Source organism: Chroicocephalus ridibundus, chromosome 2 (genome assembly GCF_963924245.1).
Source record: "Chroicocephalus ridibundus chromosome 2, bChrRid1.1, whole genome shotgun sequence".
Taxonomy (NCBI): Eukaryota; Metazoa; Chordata; class Aves; order Charadriiformes; family Laridae; genus Chroicocephalus; species Chroicocephalus ridibundus.
The window spans coordinates 4930763-4952333 of NC_086285.1; the positions used below are offsets into that span (position 1 = coordinate 4930763).

A 21571-nucleotide genomic window follows, 5' to 3' on the forward strand; every position below is an offset into this window, starting at 1 on the left:
CACCACTGACTAGATAGATGGATCCTGCCTGAGGTTCGCAGACGAGACTAAACTTCCTACAGCAGGAGGCCACCTGAGCAGAAAAACTATTGCCGAGACTAGTTGACAATGTTGGAAGTTTTTGGTTTGGGATGACCACTTTCAAACACACCAAAGACCTTTATTTTGAGATTGTGTATGCTCACTACTTTCCAGTGCCTTTATAGCTATTGGTTCATCAAGTTAATTGTGTTACAAACATCTCCCAGTAAGCAGTGCAGGGACTAGGTGCAAAAATGAAATGTGTGGCATCTGAACGAATTAGCCTTGCTGCATCTCAGCCAATTAGCCTCCAAAAAAGAATGAGTTCTTACAAGTTCAGCTTCAGAGCCTTATTAATGTCACATTGCTGCTTCCAGGTTTATTATCTCTGAGTGTCTGAATCTAGTCTCTGCGCAGGTCCACCTCATCTCAGACTGTCTACAGCCAACTAGTTATACTCTTATTTTTTCAAAAATGCTATCAGGTTTCTCAAATGTGCCTTTAAAAAGGAGGCACCCAGATCTGTGAGTTGCTATAAGACATTTTAACCTGTGCAGAGCAAGGACATGCGAGGTAAAGCATGCTGTGAACAACAAGTAATGTGTACGGTGCCATGGAAACCACACACTAGCTGACCCTCACCTAGGTGCCAAGAGCTAGAGGTCAAAGAAATAGTGCTCCAGTTCAAGGCTCTGACAAAAATCTCAATGTCTCCATTCTTCTGAATAGTAAGCGGTTGTACCTTTAGCAGAACTTCCATGAAGTGTCAACTGTTGCGGTTTAGCATAATTCCTTCAAGAAAAAAAGGAAAATAAAAAAAACCCACCGCAGAAGAAACCTGAAATCTCGGACTACTGATAAATATTTATCTTAGAAAAAGGTCACTTTGCATACTTGAGAGGGTTTTTCTTTTTAAAAATCGGTGCTTGCCTCCATGTTGATATAGTCAACAACTATTGTTAATGAGGGACGGCACAAAAAATAGGTTGCTTTCCACTCTAACAACAATCCCTCTCCACCCTGGTTGAAATGACAAATAAAAATATCTGATTGAAAATGCCCTTTTTCCTTCTCTAGTTTTATAAACAAAGCTCCTAAGGAGAAACCGCTTCCTCATTTCAGAGCAAATGTTGAATTTATTATCTTTAGCCAATGAAAACAAATAAATGAAGAGTGCTAGTATATACAAAGTGTTCTTAATGGGATGAGTTTTCCTTAGGTTACGCAGCAGACTGGGCCCTGGATCATACGGACATGCAGGAACAATCATTTTCTCTCCATGAAGAAACCTCCCCGTTTCCTGCATGATCTTATGGATGAACAGTGAAAGAAAACAATGTACATCAGTCATAAGGCTTTGGTGCTTGATTCCTAAGTTTTATGTATCTACAAACATGAACTGAAGAGATAAATTATTACAAGACAAACTTTGTTGTGGGTTTAACTTTTTGTCACCTACTCCACCATAACTGTCCATACACCAGGAGTGGTCAATGTGAAATAATTCAGGGCAGTTTCCTCCACAGTAAACTTACTCTGGGACAGGAAAATGAAACACAGTTTCCAAAATAATGTAAATCTATATTTTGTACAACATTACGGTTTTGTAATCACACCCCAAATCACATAGGCACTCTGAAGAACTGACTATTTTACTTCTTCAAAATACTGGTACCAACATTTTCAGAAACAAAGAGTGATTTGAGGTCCTTGTGGTGTAATGGAGCTCCGAACCACCATCCGACAATCGTGCCTTCTTCAAGTACTTCAACAATTGAATCTTTAGACCTCCTCCTAAACCACTTAGCACTTCTGAAAAGCTTGGCTTACGGCTGTGTCATTTTTCCAAGCTCTTCAGCTTTCCTCGGATTTTTAAAGTGACCATTTCCTGCCATTTCACATTAGCCCATTAGATATATTGGGAACAGAACCAGACAGACATCTGCCTCTGAAAAGCGAAGGCTTGAAAACAACGGTCTCAAGTTGACAATTTTGCTCTGCTTGGGAACAAAACACAGAGTGACAGCAGAGACACGTTCATGATAGTAAATCAGCATATCTCAAAGTCTTCCCAAATTTGACTAGTATAATAAGGGAAGATATGTAGGAAAACAAACACCAGGAGCTTCATTAAATTAAGTCTGAATTTAGAATCATAGAATTTTACCTGCAATGATGAATTTTTCCCAAGTGGTTGCTGCTATAATAATAAAACAGTTTTTTCCGCTGTAGAGTAGACCTGCAGATGGATAAGAAACCTACTTGGTGTGTGCACGTACCCATCCTGCCCACACTCCCAGTAAAACTCTGCAACGTGAGTGCTTCTCCCCTGATTTCCGTCAGGACGATGCGATTCACATCAGACTAAACAACGACAAGGAATGAGATCTTTGCAGTTTTCAATACGGCTTGGGTAGGCTTCAAGCAGGACATGGCGGACGCGTGTACATGGAGTCAGAGAGGACCTCACCCTTTAAACTAGCTTCAGACTGCTTGGCTGAAGCACCTGTAGCTGCCTCGGGGTAACACCACCGAGGTCAGTGTGGGCTACTTCATCCCACTGCCACCGCACCGCGGTTCTGCTCGCAGAAGAGGAGGCTTAACTTTTCGTTATTCTTCCCCTTACCTGATGAGGTCCATGAAACATTTATAATATAATCTCCCAGATTAATTTACACTAGTAAATGAATTATTAAAAAAAAAAAAAAAAAAAGAGGAGGAAATCTGAGCTGCTACTATTACCATAGGTTTAAATGTTTTATTTGCATGGGACATTCTGTACAAGACAAAGTTAAATATACATTTTGTACAAAGGTGACATATATGACACCTTACCAAAATAGTACTTCTGCTTAGATCTACATACACAACATGCCATCTCTGCTGTTAGCTAAGGGGTAGATTTTCAGCACAGGGTTTATTTTTTATATCATGTAAGAAAAGAGAATGATTTTAAGACACACATGCAGACCAAGTGCTAAATGCCACCGGTGTATTTTAATGCTCAATTATCAAATGTTTGCTGCTTTGTTCATTTCAGGAAGTCGCATTCATTGGGCAATGAAAAAGAAAAGAAGAAACAATGAAGAGGAAAACATAATTTAAAAAAATAGATGCATGCTGCTGGAAGAGGATATGATTCTGCACAGTCCTGTGCGAAGGTTTTTGCATTGCCGTATAACACTTTGCATTGCCTTGTCTGATTGACTCAAAAAGCCCCGTTACGTCTTAAGGGAAATCACTTCTAGTACTTTATACTGAACAAAAATAGGCAAGTCTTCTTGTTGATGCAGACAGTGGCCGAGGTAACGCTCTGGCATTTTTCTGCAGCAGAATTAGATCTAAATGGATGTTCTGGTTGTATGTCTCCTCCTTATGGAAGGATGCCCTACCAAACCTCAAGAGACATCTCTCTTGCCTAGTAAGGGCACTTCCACTGAACCCTGGTGAAGGAAAATACTGCTTTCAGGCTCCAGGAGCAAGGGTGGTGGAAGGACCTGAGCAATGCTGAGATTCTCAATGCTCCAGCTTGGTGGAATACCCTACACAGGTGGTGGTTTGGTGAACTGGTCCAAGTACTTTATTTCTGCCTTTGCAAGTGAGGGCACAGATGAATCTGCAGTCAGTTCACCTTAAATAGATAGCAGGTGGACAGTGGACTTTGCAGAACAAATACACGTGGGCACATCACAGATAATGGGTAAAAAAGTTCTGTCTCACTGAGGTTCTGTTGTCATAGAAATTAAGTTTCAACAAAAGTACTCTCCATAACCAGTGATGAAGGAGTCTCAAAGTTCTTTGCAGCCTGTTTTAGAAAGAGGGTCAGAGTTCAGTCTCTCCTCATCTTCATTTACCCTCCAAGATAAACCATAAAACACAATCTATTTCCAAGACCTATTCAATAATCTATACTCTTTCTTATATCCTGAAAAAATTCTAATATCTTCATGGGTGAAATCCATTTGGGACAATCCTCTTGGGCTCCCTTTATACTCATCTTCTCAACCCACAGTCTGGGGCACAGTTCTTCTCATCCTAAAGCAAATATACATCACACCCTGATATTACCCTCCTCAACAGAAAACAGCTCCTCTGAACACGTCTGCGCCGTAGATATCTGTATTTTAGTCAGACGAAATCTGGCCTGTCACAAGGCAGCTCCCTCCTTCCCCAGATGAACACTTATCTTTGCTGCTCTTTTATCAGGGGGTGGAAGGTTATCTCCAAACTGACATACTTTAAAGCAGTGCTTTAAAGTAAATGGTGTAGGTTTACTAGACTGAAAAATCCAGAAAGGAATTTTTTGTTAAACCTGGTTCCAAAAACCTTCCTCCATTTCTCATATCCACACTATTTTCTGTCCAAATGCCTTCTGCAAAAAGTCTTATTTTACATTATAGATGCCCTGTGAGGTAGGTGGGAAAATCAAACTGTATTTGCTTCACAAAACAAAGCGTGGACTACAGTTCGTAGAAATTTCAAGAGGAACAAAGGCTTTGGATCTGGGGGGACCTTTGGATGCTTGGGATCTCCCACTGCCAGAAGCACCAAAGCTCACACTGAGCTCCTCCTGGGAAACTGCAGTGTTTGAAGCGTGGATGACGAGTGTATCTTAAAAGGCAGTATACTGAGTCCACCTATAGCTGTACAGTACAAACATATTCCTTTTCACACAAAGACGAAAGAGTTTGCCAAAGGCCACGTAACATCCCTGTAGCAGAGCTCAAATCTGATGCCTCCAAGGCTGAATGGGAGATCTTAATCTCACAAAGTTTAAAGAAATTTGCCTATCTATCTGATCTTAACCAAACAAATTACATTACACTGAATTAAATAAAATTAAAATGACTGAAACTCTGAGATGCTTTAGTGCATATAGTTTGATGTGAATGGGAAGCAAAGAGGGAGACAGATGTTCATTCAAAGACTATCTAAACCTTCCTGGTACTCCATTGTGGCTTATATTCAGGTTGGTTTCCAAATCTAGCTCAAGTGCTAATTCCCCGAGATTTGTGTTTGCACAGTCAGATTGGTATCTCCACGCTAAACACAGCAGGACATTGAATTTTTGTTGGAAACTGACTTTGGAAATAGCAGCTAGTTTATCAGGACTCAGCGGAGTTTGCATACTGACTAGGAAGAAGGTGATAAATACCAGAAAGTAAAAGTTCTTTATTAAATAAAGTCTCATGAAATACTCACTCTCAAGAGAGAGGAATAATTCTTGAAATACCATTTATCTGCCTTTTTTCCAAGGCATTTTTTCCAACCTTCAGTTCAGTAACTTGTTCCAATTTTGGTAAATTGTTGTCAAAATATATCACTTAAAGAATTCATTTCAGAGCACAAACTGCTGCTTTGATACCTCGTGATACATCTCCACAATACATCATTCCAGTACATGGACTTTATTTAATCATGAAAAGCGGTATCTATCACAGATAGGCACCATTTAAATTTCAAACCTAACAGCTCTTCTGTTTTCTTGAAGAAGCCAACCACAGGTCTTATCTATTACTCTGGTGTACATAAACATAGTGTATAAGTAGTTACAATGGTATAAATGTAAAGATACTGAAACAGATTTCTCTCATCCAGAAAGAAAAATGAGCTACATCAGTGTGAGGCACCCAGTGTGAGGCACCAGTGGCACCCAGTATAAGGAACGTACTAGTACTATTTTTATTCTGGTAACACAAAACCATAAGGACTGCAAGGACTGCAAATGTTATGACACTACAAGAACTTTGTATAGGTCAGGCTTTATCTGAAAAGCCCATATGGTTACCAATCTGTTTAGCGCAAAACGAGACTTACTAATATCGGGTAAAGAAGTGAATATTTGTTTCTTGGATGATATTTTATACTTGCACTGGAGTTTTGTAGGGGAAGAACTAGGCAGTACAGAGAAGGCATGTACAGTGTCAGAAATCTGGGTTCAGCATCTTTCATCAGATGCTTTGAAACAATTGCAGGATACAGAGTGGGTCCAGAAAAAGACCTCAAGGGGACGTTGACGACTTCACTGCTTCATCTGTAACCTTGAGTTGGTGGTGGAAACTCAGTCTGCTCTCAGAAGCTGTATGTTAAAGGCAGTTACAAGGAATTTACGTAAGTGTTGTTTATATTATAAGCAAAATATCTGAAGCACAAGGTGATTGAGGTGAAACTCTTCCAGCCTGCAAACCATGTCATTCTTCCTCATCGTAAACTGCACAACTCTTGTCCTATTTCCTGTATTGGTGGGAATAAGAATGTGCTAATTCAGTCATTTCCTTTTTGTCTTTACAAATAAAGTGCAGGTCAGGTCAGTCACAAGATTGGTTCTGTGCCATTCCAGTCAATGACAGCTCCTTGCCACCTAGAAATGAAAGTGACCATTTTACATCCATCAGTTAACCAGGTCATTGGAAAGATAACCCAACACCCCTCAACCACCCAAAGAACCTTAGAGAGACTAGTATGGACTCATTTGGGGGACTCACATCTTCTCAAAGGGAAAGGAACGGAACTGAGGTACTTGCGCCCCCTGATTTTAGGTGCCCAATTTGGAGGTCAGTGTCCTTACCCTTCCTCCAGTCCCTTCGAGGCAACAGAGAGTCCTCAGAAGCAGCTGACTCAGAACAAGCACCTTTGTGTTGTAAAGACTGCAGGGAATCCCCAAAATAGGGAATTAACCCTATATAACCAGAATGCTCAGTCGCAGCTCTTACTAGGCAATTTGCACACTCCTAAACAGGCAGGCCTTTGAATAGGAACTCTGTGACTCTGAGACTGAATCATTTCATTTAGCATTTATCTTTGCTCCTGAGCTTTGTTCCTTCGAAATATTCAATGGCTCGCTTTAACGGCAATGTTTTGCTCCTCCTGTGCTGAGGTTCTGTTTTTTCTCTGCCCTCGTTCTTTCTTCAGCATAACACTAAAGATGTATACTGAGAACAATGTTCCCAAGTGAGTCCACACACATGTGCACAAAACCCTTCCACGTTTTTAATTCATGTTTTTAATTCCTGGCTGTGTACTGGCTGCTACTGCTCAGCTGCCCACTCCAGGAATGTGACCAACACTGAATGCAAAGAAGGTATCGATCCTGCATTTGCCACCAAATGTGTCTTCGAATCAAGGCAGATGACAAAGATCTGGACCAAGACCTGGAGAGGGTGCAGCAAAGGGCTACCAAGATGATGAGGGGACTGGAACACCTCTCTTATGAAGAAAGGCTGAGGGATTTGGGTCTTTTCAGTCTGGAAAAAAGACGACTGAGGGGGGACCTTATCAACACTTCTAAATACTTAAAGGGTGGGTGTCAGGAGGATGGGGCCAGGCTCTTTTCAGTGGTGCCCGGGGACAGGACAAGAGGTAAGGGGCACAAACTTGAGCATAGGAAGTTCCACCTAAACATGAGAAGGAACTTCTTTACTGTGAGGGTGGCAGAGCCCTGGAACAGACTGCCCAGAGAGGTGGTGGAGTCTCCATCTCTGGAGACATTCCAAACCCGCCTGGACACGTTCCTGTACCACCTGCTCTGGGTGACCCTGCTCTGGCAGGGGGTTGGACTAGATGATCTCCAGAGGTCCCTTCCAACCCTATGATTCTATGACTCTATGACGTGGTGAAATCAGGATGATGCTCTCCAGTGACCTCAGTGGGCCGAAGTGAGTCAACTTACTGTACAGTCAGAGTCATTCGCTGCCTGAATTGCATCCTTGTCGGTGGCATTCCTCACGTTTGCAAGTTCATGGCCCACATCTTCTGAGAACTAAGCTATTTCATTTCCAGTGTAAACTATTTATATCTGTTTTCAAAATCAGTCTCAGAATGCATGTGCACTGTAGTAAGACATTGGTGAGGGGGAGGAGACAGCAATTAGTTGCCCGACTGCCACATTCTTTCTGTCACCAAGGAAAGAATGTGTCAGCAAAGGTACGGCAGCTCAGTCCTTTTGCTGAGCAAGTCAATTAAGTGTAAAACAAAACCAAAATCTGAATTCATGCAGCATTCAGCACAAAGGAAGTGACTATCTGAGGGCTGTTGTGAAATTTTTCCTTCTTTTTTTATTTTGCTGAGAAAATAAAAATTAAAAAAATTGCAGAAAGACCGTCCTCATTCCAGAGCTTAGTAGGAATACACAAAAGTATATACACATTATGTACACATAGACTTAGTAGGAATACACAACAGCCTCACATCTTAAGCTAAAAGCAGAATATGTTCTAGATGGGGATATTTGACTGAGTCCGGCACTCACCTGTGGTGACAGCTGTCCCTGCCAGAGGTTCAGAATATCACCCCCAAAACAACCAAATGAAAGTGGGAGGGACAATCGCCACCTTCTGTCCCCGTTGGATTTTTCAAGTGATGCCATCAGATCATCCCTTAGCTTTGTGTAGTCTTGCCAAGGCACGACCGGGGTGATTAAAGCTTCGAGAGGGATCCACAGAGACCCCACAGAGGCCAAAAGACACTGAATGAAATCTGCTCTGAGCTACACTCAACTCTGAAAATACTACCATGTGCCGATAGCTTTTTTGCTGTTACAGCTTAAGATGTTGCTAAGTGCTATGCAGTGAGGAACTGGCCTTTTTCACAAAGGGCTTTCAATAAAGAGCTTAAACAAAAAATGATACTTTGAAGCAAGACTCGAGGTAACTTTGATAACAAGCCCTGTCTCCTGTGTTTATTTTCAAACCATGTTTGCTGAGCTGTTTGTAGACCGAAATAATCTTCGTCTGTTTGTTCCTATGGAGACGGATTCAAAACTTTTCTCACCTATTGAATGTGCACAAGAATAGGTGTCAAACAGTGAGGAACATCACTCACAGGTGCTGAACAAGTCTTGTCTTCATAGACAGAAACGAAACTGTCCGGACAATGCAGCATGACCATTTCCCCAAACTATCCTGCCACAATGTAATTCAGATGTGATCCAGATTCTAGCTGCTGATTCAATTATAATTTATCAGATTAGCAACATGAAAACTAAATTTGACCCATCTGGTTCAACTATAACCTCACCCAAGGGTCATGGCGTTAACGGGAACTCAAGAGGAACTGGTTCAGGCCCAGAACAACGCTCCGCCTGGAATAACATTCAGAGAGTATCTCCTGTACTAATCATTTGGTATTGTTTTAGAGCACACCAATAATTTGGGATGAAATGCCCATGCTCTCCTCTTAACTACTGAATTTACCCTGGATGTCTCACTTCAAAGCCAAACAGGGTAACCAATGTATCCCACAGCCTCACTACCACAGAGGAAAGCTGATGCTGGAGGGTTAACACAATATACTGCTGAATTCAGATTATAATATCAGATCAAAGTTTTATTCCCCTCAGGGAGAGCTAACAGATGTTATTTCCGCCAGTGCAGAGAGATGCCGAGGATCGTGACTGTGATATAAGAGTATTCTTCAGGGAAGAATGGGATAAGACGTCTGCACGGCATCTCCCAAACAACCCAGGGATGCACATTCCAGACATCTCTTGGTCAGAATCTGACTGCTTCTACAGATGTCTAGGGCTGAAAGCCACAATAAAAGCACATGTACTTGTACTGACACTTTGGTTGGGAGCCTGCAGGTTACGCTGATACTTGATGGTGACCAGTCGTTCAAGCCATCTGAAGTGTGACCTGCTTTAAAATCAAATCTCACTCTTCTGACATTTAATAGAATAGGGGCTGAAAACATGAGCCTCCCCCTCCTGCAGAAACAAAAACAGCTCTTCTCCCCTCATAATATCAATAATAATGAAAAAGAAAATAAATACAGAAGCAGTCTATTACATATGCAATTTTCCCTTTGGGAGAGGATAAGAGAACAAACAGCAGGCAGATGTTAGGCATGTAACTCAATGCACCACAGGATGATGGCGTCCAGGTATCGGGGTAAACAATGGGTAAGGCAAACAACGGGTAAGGCTTTTCATGGATTAAACCAGAACTGAGTCATGCGAACGAAAGGAAAAACCCCAATCAACATTTGGAAACAACAATTAATCTTCCCAGTTCTGATTGTTCAGACTGAAATTCTCCACAGTGTCTGAGAAATTATCCTGCATTTTTTGATGAGAAAGGTTTGATACGGAGCTTCATTATGAATGCTTGGTGAAAAGAAGTATCAGCTCTTTGTGGCTTTACCAAAAATTAGTTTAGGAGTGCCTTCCATGGTTGTATGACAGAAAACATTTGTTTCGTATCTCCCAGTTTGTTAAAATTTTGGTTAGCTTAGTTTGTTTTTACTTTTCCTTATATACTTTTTCATATTTGGAAGAAAAAGTTGTTAAAACAAAGAGGAAAAATATAACATGAAAAACCTTTAGTAGCAAGGCCATGCTTAAATAAATACGCTCAAAGCAAACGGAGAATAGTGAAAACAAGGAGCCAGACTGACCAGGGTAAATCAGACACGTCCTGAGAATGGTATAAACAAAATAAATTGACACTGGAATTTGCTGGTAATTTAATTCTCCAGGGAATTAAAGCACGGAATTTAAAATAAACAAACATCAACACTACCAAAACTGTACAACTTTGATGCAATGCCAGGAATGGAATATGTTCTAAGAGCAACTTTAAGTAGTTGCATGCATTATTCACCCCACTGTGTGGGTTTCTGAGGCTATATATTACCTATCTTAGTTTGTACTTATGCTTATGTGTCACTGGAACAGAGGAATCTGTACGTGCAGGGAGCCTGGACCAATGTCACTGCTGTCATGTTACAGGATGTCTCTTCTGCTTTTCTGTAACTTTATAACGGCAGCCCCGCATGAACACACTGTTTGGCAGCCACTGTCCTTATTTTTTGCAGGTGTTTTTTACAGGAAGAATTGTGGCAAGGAAAGGAGGGCAATTACAAGAGAAATCTGAAGCTGTTTGGCTTGTTGATTTAACAAATGTGACGGTCTTTGACAATGAGGCTTTTACTTCTTGCTCCAAAGATATTGAGATAGCAGCTTTCAAAGTCCTACTCGTGCTGTTGATATAAAGCTGACTTTTTTACCCAGTTAATTTTCCCCTTTTTGCTTCTTTCTCACTAAACTGAAAATGTTCTCATTAACCTCAGTATGACTTGGATAAATTCCTTAAAAGTCCACCATTTAATAACACATAGGCCTCAAAATGGCCATGAAAATCCTAACATGACAGGAACAGGCCTTGTATTTAAGAAGAGAATATGACCTAAGAACTGTCAAGACTGACTTCACAGAACACAGTTTTTTGTGACCTTGAGAAATTCTGTGCTGCCCATGGACACAAGGAAAGTTTGCGAAAACTAAGACCATGGAGCTTCATGCATTAAAAATGCATCAAGTCCCCCAGTGCAATCATATTTTTCAGAAAAGACTGATGAAGATGGAAGAAATTTTCTCCTTTTCTCATTATACCTCTGCAATAGGAACCAATCACTTTGAGGAATACCAATTTTAGATCTATTGAAATCGAGTTGCGCTCTCAAACTGAATTTGGTTCTGTCAGTTCTTGGTGGTGTAATGAAGGTTCCTCTAAGAATGAATTGAGCACCTTAGCCCGTTTGATATTAACTACAAGAGCACACAATAAAATGTGGAATACATATTATCACAGCGTGGTCTACAGAGATCCTTTATGATTTTCGAGCAGTAATTTTGCAAGATTACTGGCTGTAATATTTTTTATCACACTCCAGCCTTATATATATTATTTATATCAATAACTGAAAATATCTGTAGTAAAAAATGTAGTTTTCACTTACTTTGTCCTAATACAATGCTCAAGTGGAGGAGTAAGATCATTTTCTTTATCTTCAGCGCACATTTGAGTTGTGTCTGCAGAGACATATCAAATGTTATTAATGGCTATTCTATTCACATAGAATATCGCAGTAACTTCTAGGAACCCCACCCATGGAAGTGACGGACTGCCACTCCCACTGTAAGTCTCCCAGCTCCCAATAGGCACGTATCCGCTTTGGATTGAAACACCCTGCAAGGTGAGCACTTCTGGCACTTGAATACAATCTCATGCCTTTGTTCACACCATCTGAACAGTAACCACAGACAGGGCCAGGAATGCTCCCAGCGGCTACCACAACTATGGCTCTGCAAATGGCACGGGCTTTACAGCTGACCTTAGCGTGGACAGTGTGGCACTCATGGCTTCGTCCTCTCTTGAACCCGTTTAGTTCAAGGTCTACTGCCTGTTGATGTGATGGCAGGCTAAAGGCTGTAAGGGGGGAAATGAATACAAACTTGCTGTTGGGAACGGTCCCCAGAATGTGCCCAGTATGAGTTGTTCTGGGCCAGAAACTTGCTCAGAATTGTGCTGACTGCTTAACAGTAAGGGTGACCATGGGACAGTGTTCAGATTCATGCCCCGACCCCAGTTAGTTTACTAATATAGAAATGGTTTCAAGGAAAACATGGATTAGAAAGTGAAAGAATATGCTGGAGGGCTGTCATGAGGTTTTTTATTTTACAATTGATGTTAATTGTAATTGTACTTGTTAATGTAATTGCAATTGTTAATTGTACAAATGATGATAATTACTAAGAAAGCAATTTTCATTACTCAGATACTAAGGACAGGGGGAGTCCTACCCTTGAATAGGAAATCCCAGGTCCAGTCCAAACTGGGTTAAGATTCTTTCACCCTGGAAAAGAAGATTGTCCCTCGACTGTCGAGAAAGCACAGACGAGAGAAGACAGAGTTGTGTTGGATAAGAGAGTTACCACAGGCTGTGAGCATTCCTTTGGGACGGAGAGGCAATTGCACTGTTCCGGGGAAAACAGAGAGGTCAGTGTCTCAGACACTGGATCTGTCAACAGTGAAAGTAGTCGCTGAACTTCCCAGAGAGAAAACATCCTGAGACCAGCTTGGATGTCAGTCTGCTCAGCTGTTTCCTGTTTTGGAGTATAACATTTTAAACTGCAGCAGACTAGGTTTTTTTTCTTTTTTTTCTTTTTCTGTCCGTCATCCAGCCAATGGGCAGGTTGAAAGAAACAAATGATGCCACGACAGGGTGTAGAATATGGGTCTGCTTCACTGAGACTGATGTAGACAGGATGGGAGGCAATTGCTCTTAACATTCCCAGATGCCAGTCTCAGATATATCTGGCTTCCTCGCGTCATAGAGAGGACCTGGCTCTCCCTTGCCTTGGTCTTGTTGGTATAAATGCATGCAGAAAACTCTGAATGACTCTAAGGGGTGGAGTAGTAGGAAACAGACAATATTTGAAAGTACATAGAGTATAGGCAGGTTTCTCCTAGATCCTCAAGAACTGAGGTACACAGGAATCTTTTAAGTTTCAAAGGGCCTCTTTTACCCTAGAAGGGTATTTGGACCCCTCTAGGAACTTTTAACGACAATAATAAACTAACAAACTGTGTCAAAGTGTTTCGTATAACTCACTTGGAGCAAGGCACATTGATGTTACACTCTTCCATTGAGGGCCACAAAAATGACCAGAGGGATGGAACACCTCTCCTTTGAGGAAAGACTGAGAGAGTTGGGGTTGTTCAGCCTGGAGAAGAGAAGGCTCCAGGGAGACCTTATTGTGGCCTTCCAGTACCTAAAGGAGGTTTATAAGAAAGATGGGGACAAACTTTTTAGCAGGGCCTGTTGTGATAGGACAAGGGGTAATGGTTTTAAACTAAAAGAGGGAAGATTTAGACTAGATAGAAGGAAGAAACTTTTTACAATGAGGGTGGTGAAAGACTGGCCCAGGTTGCCCACAGAGGTGGTGGATGCCCCATCCTTGGCAACATTCAAGGTCAGGTTGGAGGGCTCTGAGCAACCTGATCGAGTTGAAGATGTCCCTCCTCATGGCAAGGGGATTGGACTAGATGACTTTAAAGGTCCCTTCCAACCCAAACTATTCTATGATTCTATGATCTCTTATATCTTCACTTAGAATATAAGCTAAGGGTAGTGAGAAACCGAGCGCCGGCACAGATATAGGAAAACCTGCTATTCAGGAGATTTGATGAGCACAGGTTCAGAACAGTGGAATCTGAACAAACAATTACTGAAAGAAGAAATACTGCTACTGCTCATATTTTAAAGGGCAACCTTAGGAAGTGATGTTTTATTAATCACCTTTTCAGAAGACTTTTGTGCATTGGAATAATCTCATCTTAACCACGGGGAAAAAACCGTTCCCTAGAAGGTGTCTCCAGTGTCTGAACTTCTGCTGATTTCACTGTTTGTGCTATCTTCTGTGGGATCTGCAAACGGGCTGAGGATGGTGTCTATGGCTCTGGAAGAATCTTCTGAGAAATTCAGTTATAGTCTTCTCAGCAATTATTCAGCTGCTTTTTGAAAACACCTTTAAAAGGATACTGAGTTGAAGGTATGTACCAAGGAGACAGAAGAATGATTTATTAAAAGAAATTGTACAAAAATTCCCTATATCTTCACTTGGAGATGACATATTGTAGATGTCAACACAGGCAGGCATTAACTGTATATACTAGAAAGGAGGAGCAGTATTGTTGTAAAGTAATTCCAGCTTTTCTCCAGACCTAACAAAGGTTTACCCTTTGAACTAAGGTACTAGTTCAAACTAGGAAAGCGTTTCCCTGGAATGATGAAATTATTTGCATTTTACAGCCTTTTGCAGAATTTCACAGATAACACAACCCTGGAAGACGCTACAGCCAGAGCAAAAAGATATCTACCTCTCAATGCAAGTTTAGTGTTTAAGGAGAAATATACAGATATGCCGTGACAGGTTGAACAGTAAAGAGAAAAATGTACACAAACTGAGCACTTTCTCATCCAGGGATTTCAGAGTGCTTGGTAGCTCTGGATTTTGGAACTTTTCCTGATTTATTTATGATAAAAAGACAGATAAGGACATCTGTTTTGAACTGTGTGTTACATGGTCCAACACATAGAAAAAAAGCGTCTCAATCTCTCTAGTCCTATGCTGAACTATATCATCTGTGTCACTTACAAATAATCTTTTATCTCCGACAGACCATGTGGGAACCAGCGGGTAACTATAGTCCTGTAAACATTCCGCGTTTTTTTGAGATAACATATAATATGATCACTACAATAGAATGACAGGGATTTTAATTAAAATAAGAGGATAAATAACTGGCAGAAAGACAACTGAATTCACTACCAAATCTTGGGAGATGCTAAAGCCCCGAGCACTCCCACAACACAAACAGCTTTGCCCCATAGCCTCAATTAGAACATAAAACACCCGTGTATAACTAATCCTGTCCAAGAACCAGAATGTAGGTGCAAACAAGGAATACAGACACCTTATTTTTAAAGAGGAGACTACAACAAAGTGGCTCCTTAAGATTCAGAAGGAATTTGATAAGATTGTATAAATATATTGAAGGAAAGAAAACATAAGTAGGATATTATTAGCAAATAGGTATTCAGTGGTCAAGAATATCTTATGGCAATAAGTAGGAGCTTTCTAAGCATCAGAAACTTCTCTTACAAATGCCTTACAGTTGGAGAAATACATAATTTCTGTAAAAGCAGCTGCATAATTTGGCATGGTTTCCTGAAAGAAGGAGTGAACAAGTCAGATCTTTTGCATGCTTGTGTTTCCAGGTATGCTTACAAGTAGGTAAGAGACTAGACTTTGTTAGCAGATTCCTGCCATCTTCTGAAGTAGCTGGTTTGGGAGGCAAGGATTTCACACTTCCTCACCCTCTCTGCTCATTTTACTACAGGCATGTAGGGTTGGGGAACAGGAGAATTACACTTTCTGCCTGTAGAAACACTGTGCGAAGCTGTGAAGGAGAATGAGAGTAGTTAAATACGGTTTATGGTCCCGGGAGCATGAACAGACCAGATCACAATCTGTTCCTTGGAAATCAGCGTCACTGAAAGATTTACCAGTCTGTATAAAGTAGCACACGCTCACTTTTAACCCTTTCAAAAGCTTATCCTCAAAATTTCCTTGTGAAATCTAATTTCCCAGTTAATTACCAAAATTAATTATGGAAATTAGGGCGCAGGCACACAAATAATCTTTAATGCCCGAGACTGTCATTGTTTGTACTATTGGATTCTTTTTTCTGATGTGATGCTGTTGCCACCACCAGAGATGAAACGCAGAGTTACTGAATTGTACCTACCAACTGTTAACCGTATTTCTTCTTCCTGGTTGGCCAAGCCATCATAATAATATAGATCAAATCTCCGCTCTGTTTTCCAGTCACCCAGTAAATCCTTTTCCAAACAAAATAGCACACTGAAGTGGCTTTCACTGCATACCAACCAAATTGGGTATTTAGGGGTCTTCAAGTAACAGCCAACCTGAAAGAAAGATACAAAAGATTAGAACATCACAGGGGAGAAAGAATTCGTTGTAGAACACATAAGATGTATAAGATCACTTATTTATTGTAGTCTGCAAACACTAATGAAGGCTCATTGTATACTGCTGATGAAGCAGACCAAGATAGCTCTGGTAAATCATTGAACATAAAAACCAAGTATCTGGCCTTGAGTTATGGACAGGTAATGAAATCCAGCTGTAGTAACCTCACAGCAAAAAGATCATATCCCAGATGATCAGAACGAAATGAAAGCCTATCCTCTGCAATAGCTATAAAACCACAGGGCGTTTAGGTCAGGAATACTACAGGAGATCAATAGGAGACCGTGCTCTTATGCAACAGTACCCAGAAGCCAGGCAACAGACTTCATAGGATCTCAGATGACGAGACACCCCTGTGCAGGCAAATAAACTGAGACCAACATCTTTTCTTGGATTAAGAATGCGACACATTCCCTTCATTTTAGCATATTCTTCTAGCTTCACACTCCCTTCATGCAAAATATTTTCAGCTACTAGAAGAAAGCAGTAACAGAAGCACTTGTTTTGATTCATTATTCTTACAAATGAAATATTCTCAGCTGAAACACTTGGACTTGATATCTTAAAGGTCTTTTCCAACCTAAATGATTCTATGATTCTATGAAAAAAAAATCAACAATTTCTGTAGTAGATGCCTTTTCTAAGCTTTTGCCTGCCTTTTGAAAGTTTGAAAGTATACTTATAAATATCCTAAATATTCCGTACAAAATTGCACATAAATGATTTTCATACTCATTACTGATTTTAAGTATTACTCTTAAATCTACCAGCTATTTAAAATGCGGGCTACTACAAAAATTCTTTGGATTTTTAAGTAACTGCTTTGATCTATGTTTCCCTTAACCAATGTTTTCTGCTGCTTCACCCCATAGTCTTTATGGTTCAAGCCTGGCAAAGGATTGAGGCTAGTTTTATGTACATTTAGGCTCATATCTGTTACTTCTCATGGAATTTGCTTTCGAAGGCAGATATATATATGCTTTAATACCTGGGGGAGTGTCTCCATGGTTTTGAAACTTAATATATGCTGATATAAAATGAGTCATGGAAGTTTCCCGCATCCCCTGAGGTCAGGGAATATCTTGTAGTATTTTCTTCACCTCACACTAATGTGTTCTGAGACAGATACCATCTTCCTATTGCATGCTGCTGCTTCAGAGCTGAAGTACCAGTTAATGATTTTAGCCCCTTCAGTAGTAAATAATAGAGTAAAAATAGTGATTAGATTGTTTAACGTAGAGAAGAAGACTTATTACTCCCAGCTGGGATTTTAATATTCAGCTACAACAGATATTTATTATTCGCTATATTCCTGTCATTGAAAGCTGTATTATAAGTTCAAAATAATACTTTTTTTTTTCTGCCTTGAAATTGTTGCTTTTTTGTATCTTTGATAAATCACCCAGGGAAACTAAAAACTAAAATAAAACTTTTTGCCTTCAGTGGAATGTTTCTGACTACAGCTCTGCTTAATATTCTTACAGTAGACAGAATCACTCCTGTGCAGGATGCTGGGTATAACCGTCTTTATTTTATCCCCAGGTTTATGTATCCTCTGCTAAACAGATGTTGCACTGCTGGTATGCTACCAATCTGCAAAATAAGGGATGGCAGCCAAGTGTGCAAATATATGTGCACAGAAATACAACATCAGTTTCTGTCTCCATAATACAGACACATGGATCGAAGAAACTTTGCTAGTTTAGAAGCTCAGGAAGTTTTGAATAGTTTTTGCACAGTTACATGGCTAGTGAGATAATGTACAGAAATAATCTCTGCCTATTGATACTTTATCACTATGGGATTTAAATCATGCTTCGGCATATGCAGTGGGTGCTAGTGGAAACTGGAAGACTTTTAACAGAAAAACTCTCATACACGTTTTCTAGATACAGCTTTGCGAATACAGGTTCTACAGCACAGCCCTCAGTTCTTCACCCTGGGCACGCAGGTACAAATGTCAGCCGATACACTGCTAAAAGGCAAAAGCCAACATATATGCTGTTGTAATTAGAAGTTTAAAGATCATCCTAAGTGATAAGGATTGTGGGGGGGGGGGGTTATTATTGAGATTTAGAATTTACATCTGAAGTGTTACCTGAGTACAAAATCATTTATCTTCCCCACTGAGAATTTCTTCAGATGTTAGATAACAAGTCTATAGCTAACTAAGTCACTGTTCCCTGACTCATTATTTTGCTAATATCTATTTAAAACAGCCTTTTATACAACAGGTTTGCTCTTTATGTAAATTCTTGGCTTAAAAGTACATAATTTTTTTTACAAGTTTACAAAAATACTCGTAACAGGAGTTATCAAGAACGGAAATACGCAGACGTAACAAAAGATGGCAAATTGGAAGGATACGGATTAAAAGATTCAGTTTCACAAACATGCATATTTTAGTATGCAGATAAATCAAAGCCAAAAAGGAACAGCCAGTCTCCTCCTAAAAATGCGTTCTTCCTACGTATGTCTGCTAAAGTGACTTCCAAGCTTCATCAAACGAGATTTGACAAAACAAGATTGGAGAGATACAGAACTGTTTCAAAGCACACATCCACTCCAGCTCTCACTCACACGAACAGACCTATTGAAGTTTGGACAAATTGTTCAGACGAGTAAGGTCTGTAGGAACATTTTCCAAATGTGTTTAGCTTTCAATTACAATGCTTGCAGAAGGCGGCAAGGACATGAACTTTAAGACAATAAGGAAAGTATAAATACATGCAGGTCAAATTATCATCTCCTATAAAAAGGGAGTTTTCATTTCAGTTATGTCAATTGTACTAGTTGAGGATTAGCTGCTGCCTTTAACACCAAATTGCATTCCAGATGTTGGCTAGTCACTACAGGTGTGCTTATCCCCAAAACTACTTGTCTCTGTCTCACTGTCATCACCTTCTAGGGGTTTCTGGTTCTCCAGATACCTCAGGTAATTGCTACAGTAGTAGATTAAACAGGTCCTGGATTTGTTCCTCAGCTTTAAGGTCAAGCGGCATGGAATGGTTTTTATCCATAAGGCTAAAATTTCTTCCTCCCCCAAAACTTTGTCTAGATTTCCTACAAGGAACTTCTCTCTCCCATAGCATTCCCCAAAACATGTCTAGATTTTTTCTCTACATGATACAACATGCAATCATGCTACTGACAAAGTAAGGACGATCCTCATTGTGAGGATTCCTTTGCCTGCTTCTTCAAGCATCAATTGTTGAGTAGACTAAAAGTATGCCCTCATTTAACTGGAGTCATTTATCTGAGTGCTTCTTCAATTGACTGACCAAGTTGGTTGGTGGTAGTGATCCCGGAATATAACAGGATCTTGAAGCAGGACAGGGAAGAACAAGCACAGACACCCAGTGTTCTGACTCCTCAGCAAACCCTTTAAACTCAGAGCATGTCATCCAACAAGTGCTTGCCAGAGAATGGGGCCCTTCCTTCCAGCTGCTGCATGCTGCCCTGTGTAATGCTGGCTCTGACTTCCAAAGGCAAATCAGAATCCATTTATTAAATGTCATTACTTTTGTTAAGGGCTTTTGCAGTATTGCAATGCATTAAAAAGTAATAATGTAATACAATTAAAATATTCGTTTTCGAGCATGCACATTAATCTTATTCAGGCAAAAAAAAAAGCAAGAGGGGGAATGAATTAGGTGTCTTTCATGCTGCATGTTTTCAGTTCCTGTGGAGACTGCACTAACCCTAATCCTCTCCCTTACAAATCCCTCAAGAATGCTCATAAATTTCAGAGACACAATTTTCATCTTTGGAAAATGTCAGCCTTTCAAAAGCAAGCACCTTCAAAGGCTTCATTTTCAACACGACGGGCGGTCTTTTTCCACATGTGAATTGAGCGTGTATTCACACAATGGTGAAATTAAATCTACAGAAGAATATTTATTGCTGGAGAATTATTCCAATATATCTGCCAGAACGGGTGTATGGTACTTCACCATTCAGATTTAATTTGCTCATTGAACAAGGCTATCTTTTGCCATGTGTATACCAAAAGAAACAAACAAGAAATATTAGCTAGATTCTGTGTTTCTTGGAGTCCATTACACAATTTACCTTGAAAAGAAACAAACATTAGGTTATCACTCCTATGCAGTGGCCATGATTAAAGAAGAGAAGATGATATCAAACACAAGGGCGATCACTGGATATGGCTACTGTGATGGCATTTTTCTCCAGGATTTTTGTTATCACTGAATAAAATTTCACTTCCTTGCTCGTTGGACTTTAATTCTTTTTTTTTTTTTTTTAAAGTAAAATTATATTCAGTCATTTCTTGCTTTATGTTTATTTGCCTGAATAGGTGCTTATTTTCCAAAGTAATCATATACTGCAGTTCTGAGACCCATGTGATTCCACAAAGGTCTGGGTTCTGTCAAGTAATTACCAGTTGTACTGAATACAATTGGACTGATAGACAAAAGGATAATTACACCAAGCTTCCACAGTTACAGGCCACAGCCTATTGTTTGTTCTGTCAATGTTTTTTTCCCCACAACTGCAATGACCTCTAGTGAATTAATATTAAACAATGTTCCAACAGTGTTAAGGCTGAAGTGTCAATGGTGTGAAAACAGATACCCTTGCAATAGCCCCCGGGTGATGAAGAACACCACTGACTCAGTTCACCTATTCCACCAGCACTATTCAAACACCAGGTCAGCCATATTACTATTATATTTGTATATAGTTAAGGGACACTGTGAGGGTAAAGTTATTGCCATTAACATGCATTTGATTTCAATCAGATTAAGAAAAACAAAATTAATTTTCACAATATCTGACATTCCGAGTATGCATAATGTAATGACTATGCCAGGTTAGGCAGAAATGGAAGAACTTTTAGCCAGATATTTATAAATTGTAGTAGCAAACATTACTGCTATGTGGGAGCACTAGATCATTTCTCTGCAGCTTTGAATCCTTTCTGTTGTAGAAAATTAAATCCTTATGATGATGAATTGGGGGGGAAAAAGGGCAACATAAATGAAGAAGAACAGAAAGAGTTGTGTGTTCAGTCCCAGGACTACCAAACCAAAGAAAAGGCTCCTGGAAAGCACTGGCTTTTGAGTAAAGTTCTCTTTTGCTGCCACAACACAAAAGCAGACAGCAGTTGTGGCAAAGCAAACAGATGTCAGGGCGCCAGGTAGCCTCAGAATCTTTTCTTTATTGTCCCTTTCTTGTCCCATTCAGCTGTTT

General features: G+C 40.1%; 1 protein-coding gene across 2 annotated transcripts in view; it reads right to left on the reverse strand.

The window, feature by feature from the left end:
• Positions 1-2774: 2774 nt before the first annotated feature.
• The window catches only part of MINDY4 (MINDY lysine 48 deubiquitinase 4), an 82131-nt gene continuing 63334 nt past the window's right edge, over positions 2775-21571 (reverse strand). For both annotated transcript variants that reach the window (XM_063324315.1, XM_063324314.1), the window contains exons 16-18: positions 16113-16293; positions 11758-11830; positions 2775-6382 (exon numbers count right to left, since the gene is read on the reverse strand). In XM_063324315.1, the coding sequence (XP_063180385.1) occupies positions 6334-6382; positions 11758-11830; positions 16113-16293 (303 nt within the window). In that variant the 3' untranslated portion in view covers positions 2775-6333. The remainder of the gene's footprint in view (positions 6383-11757; positions 11831-16112; positions 16294-21571) is intronic.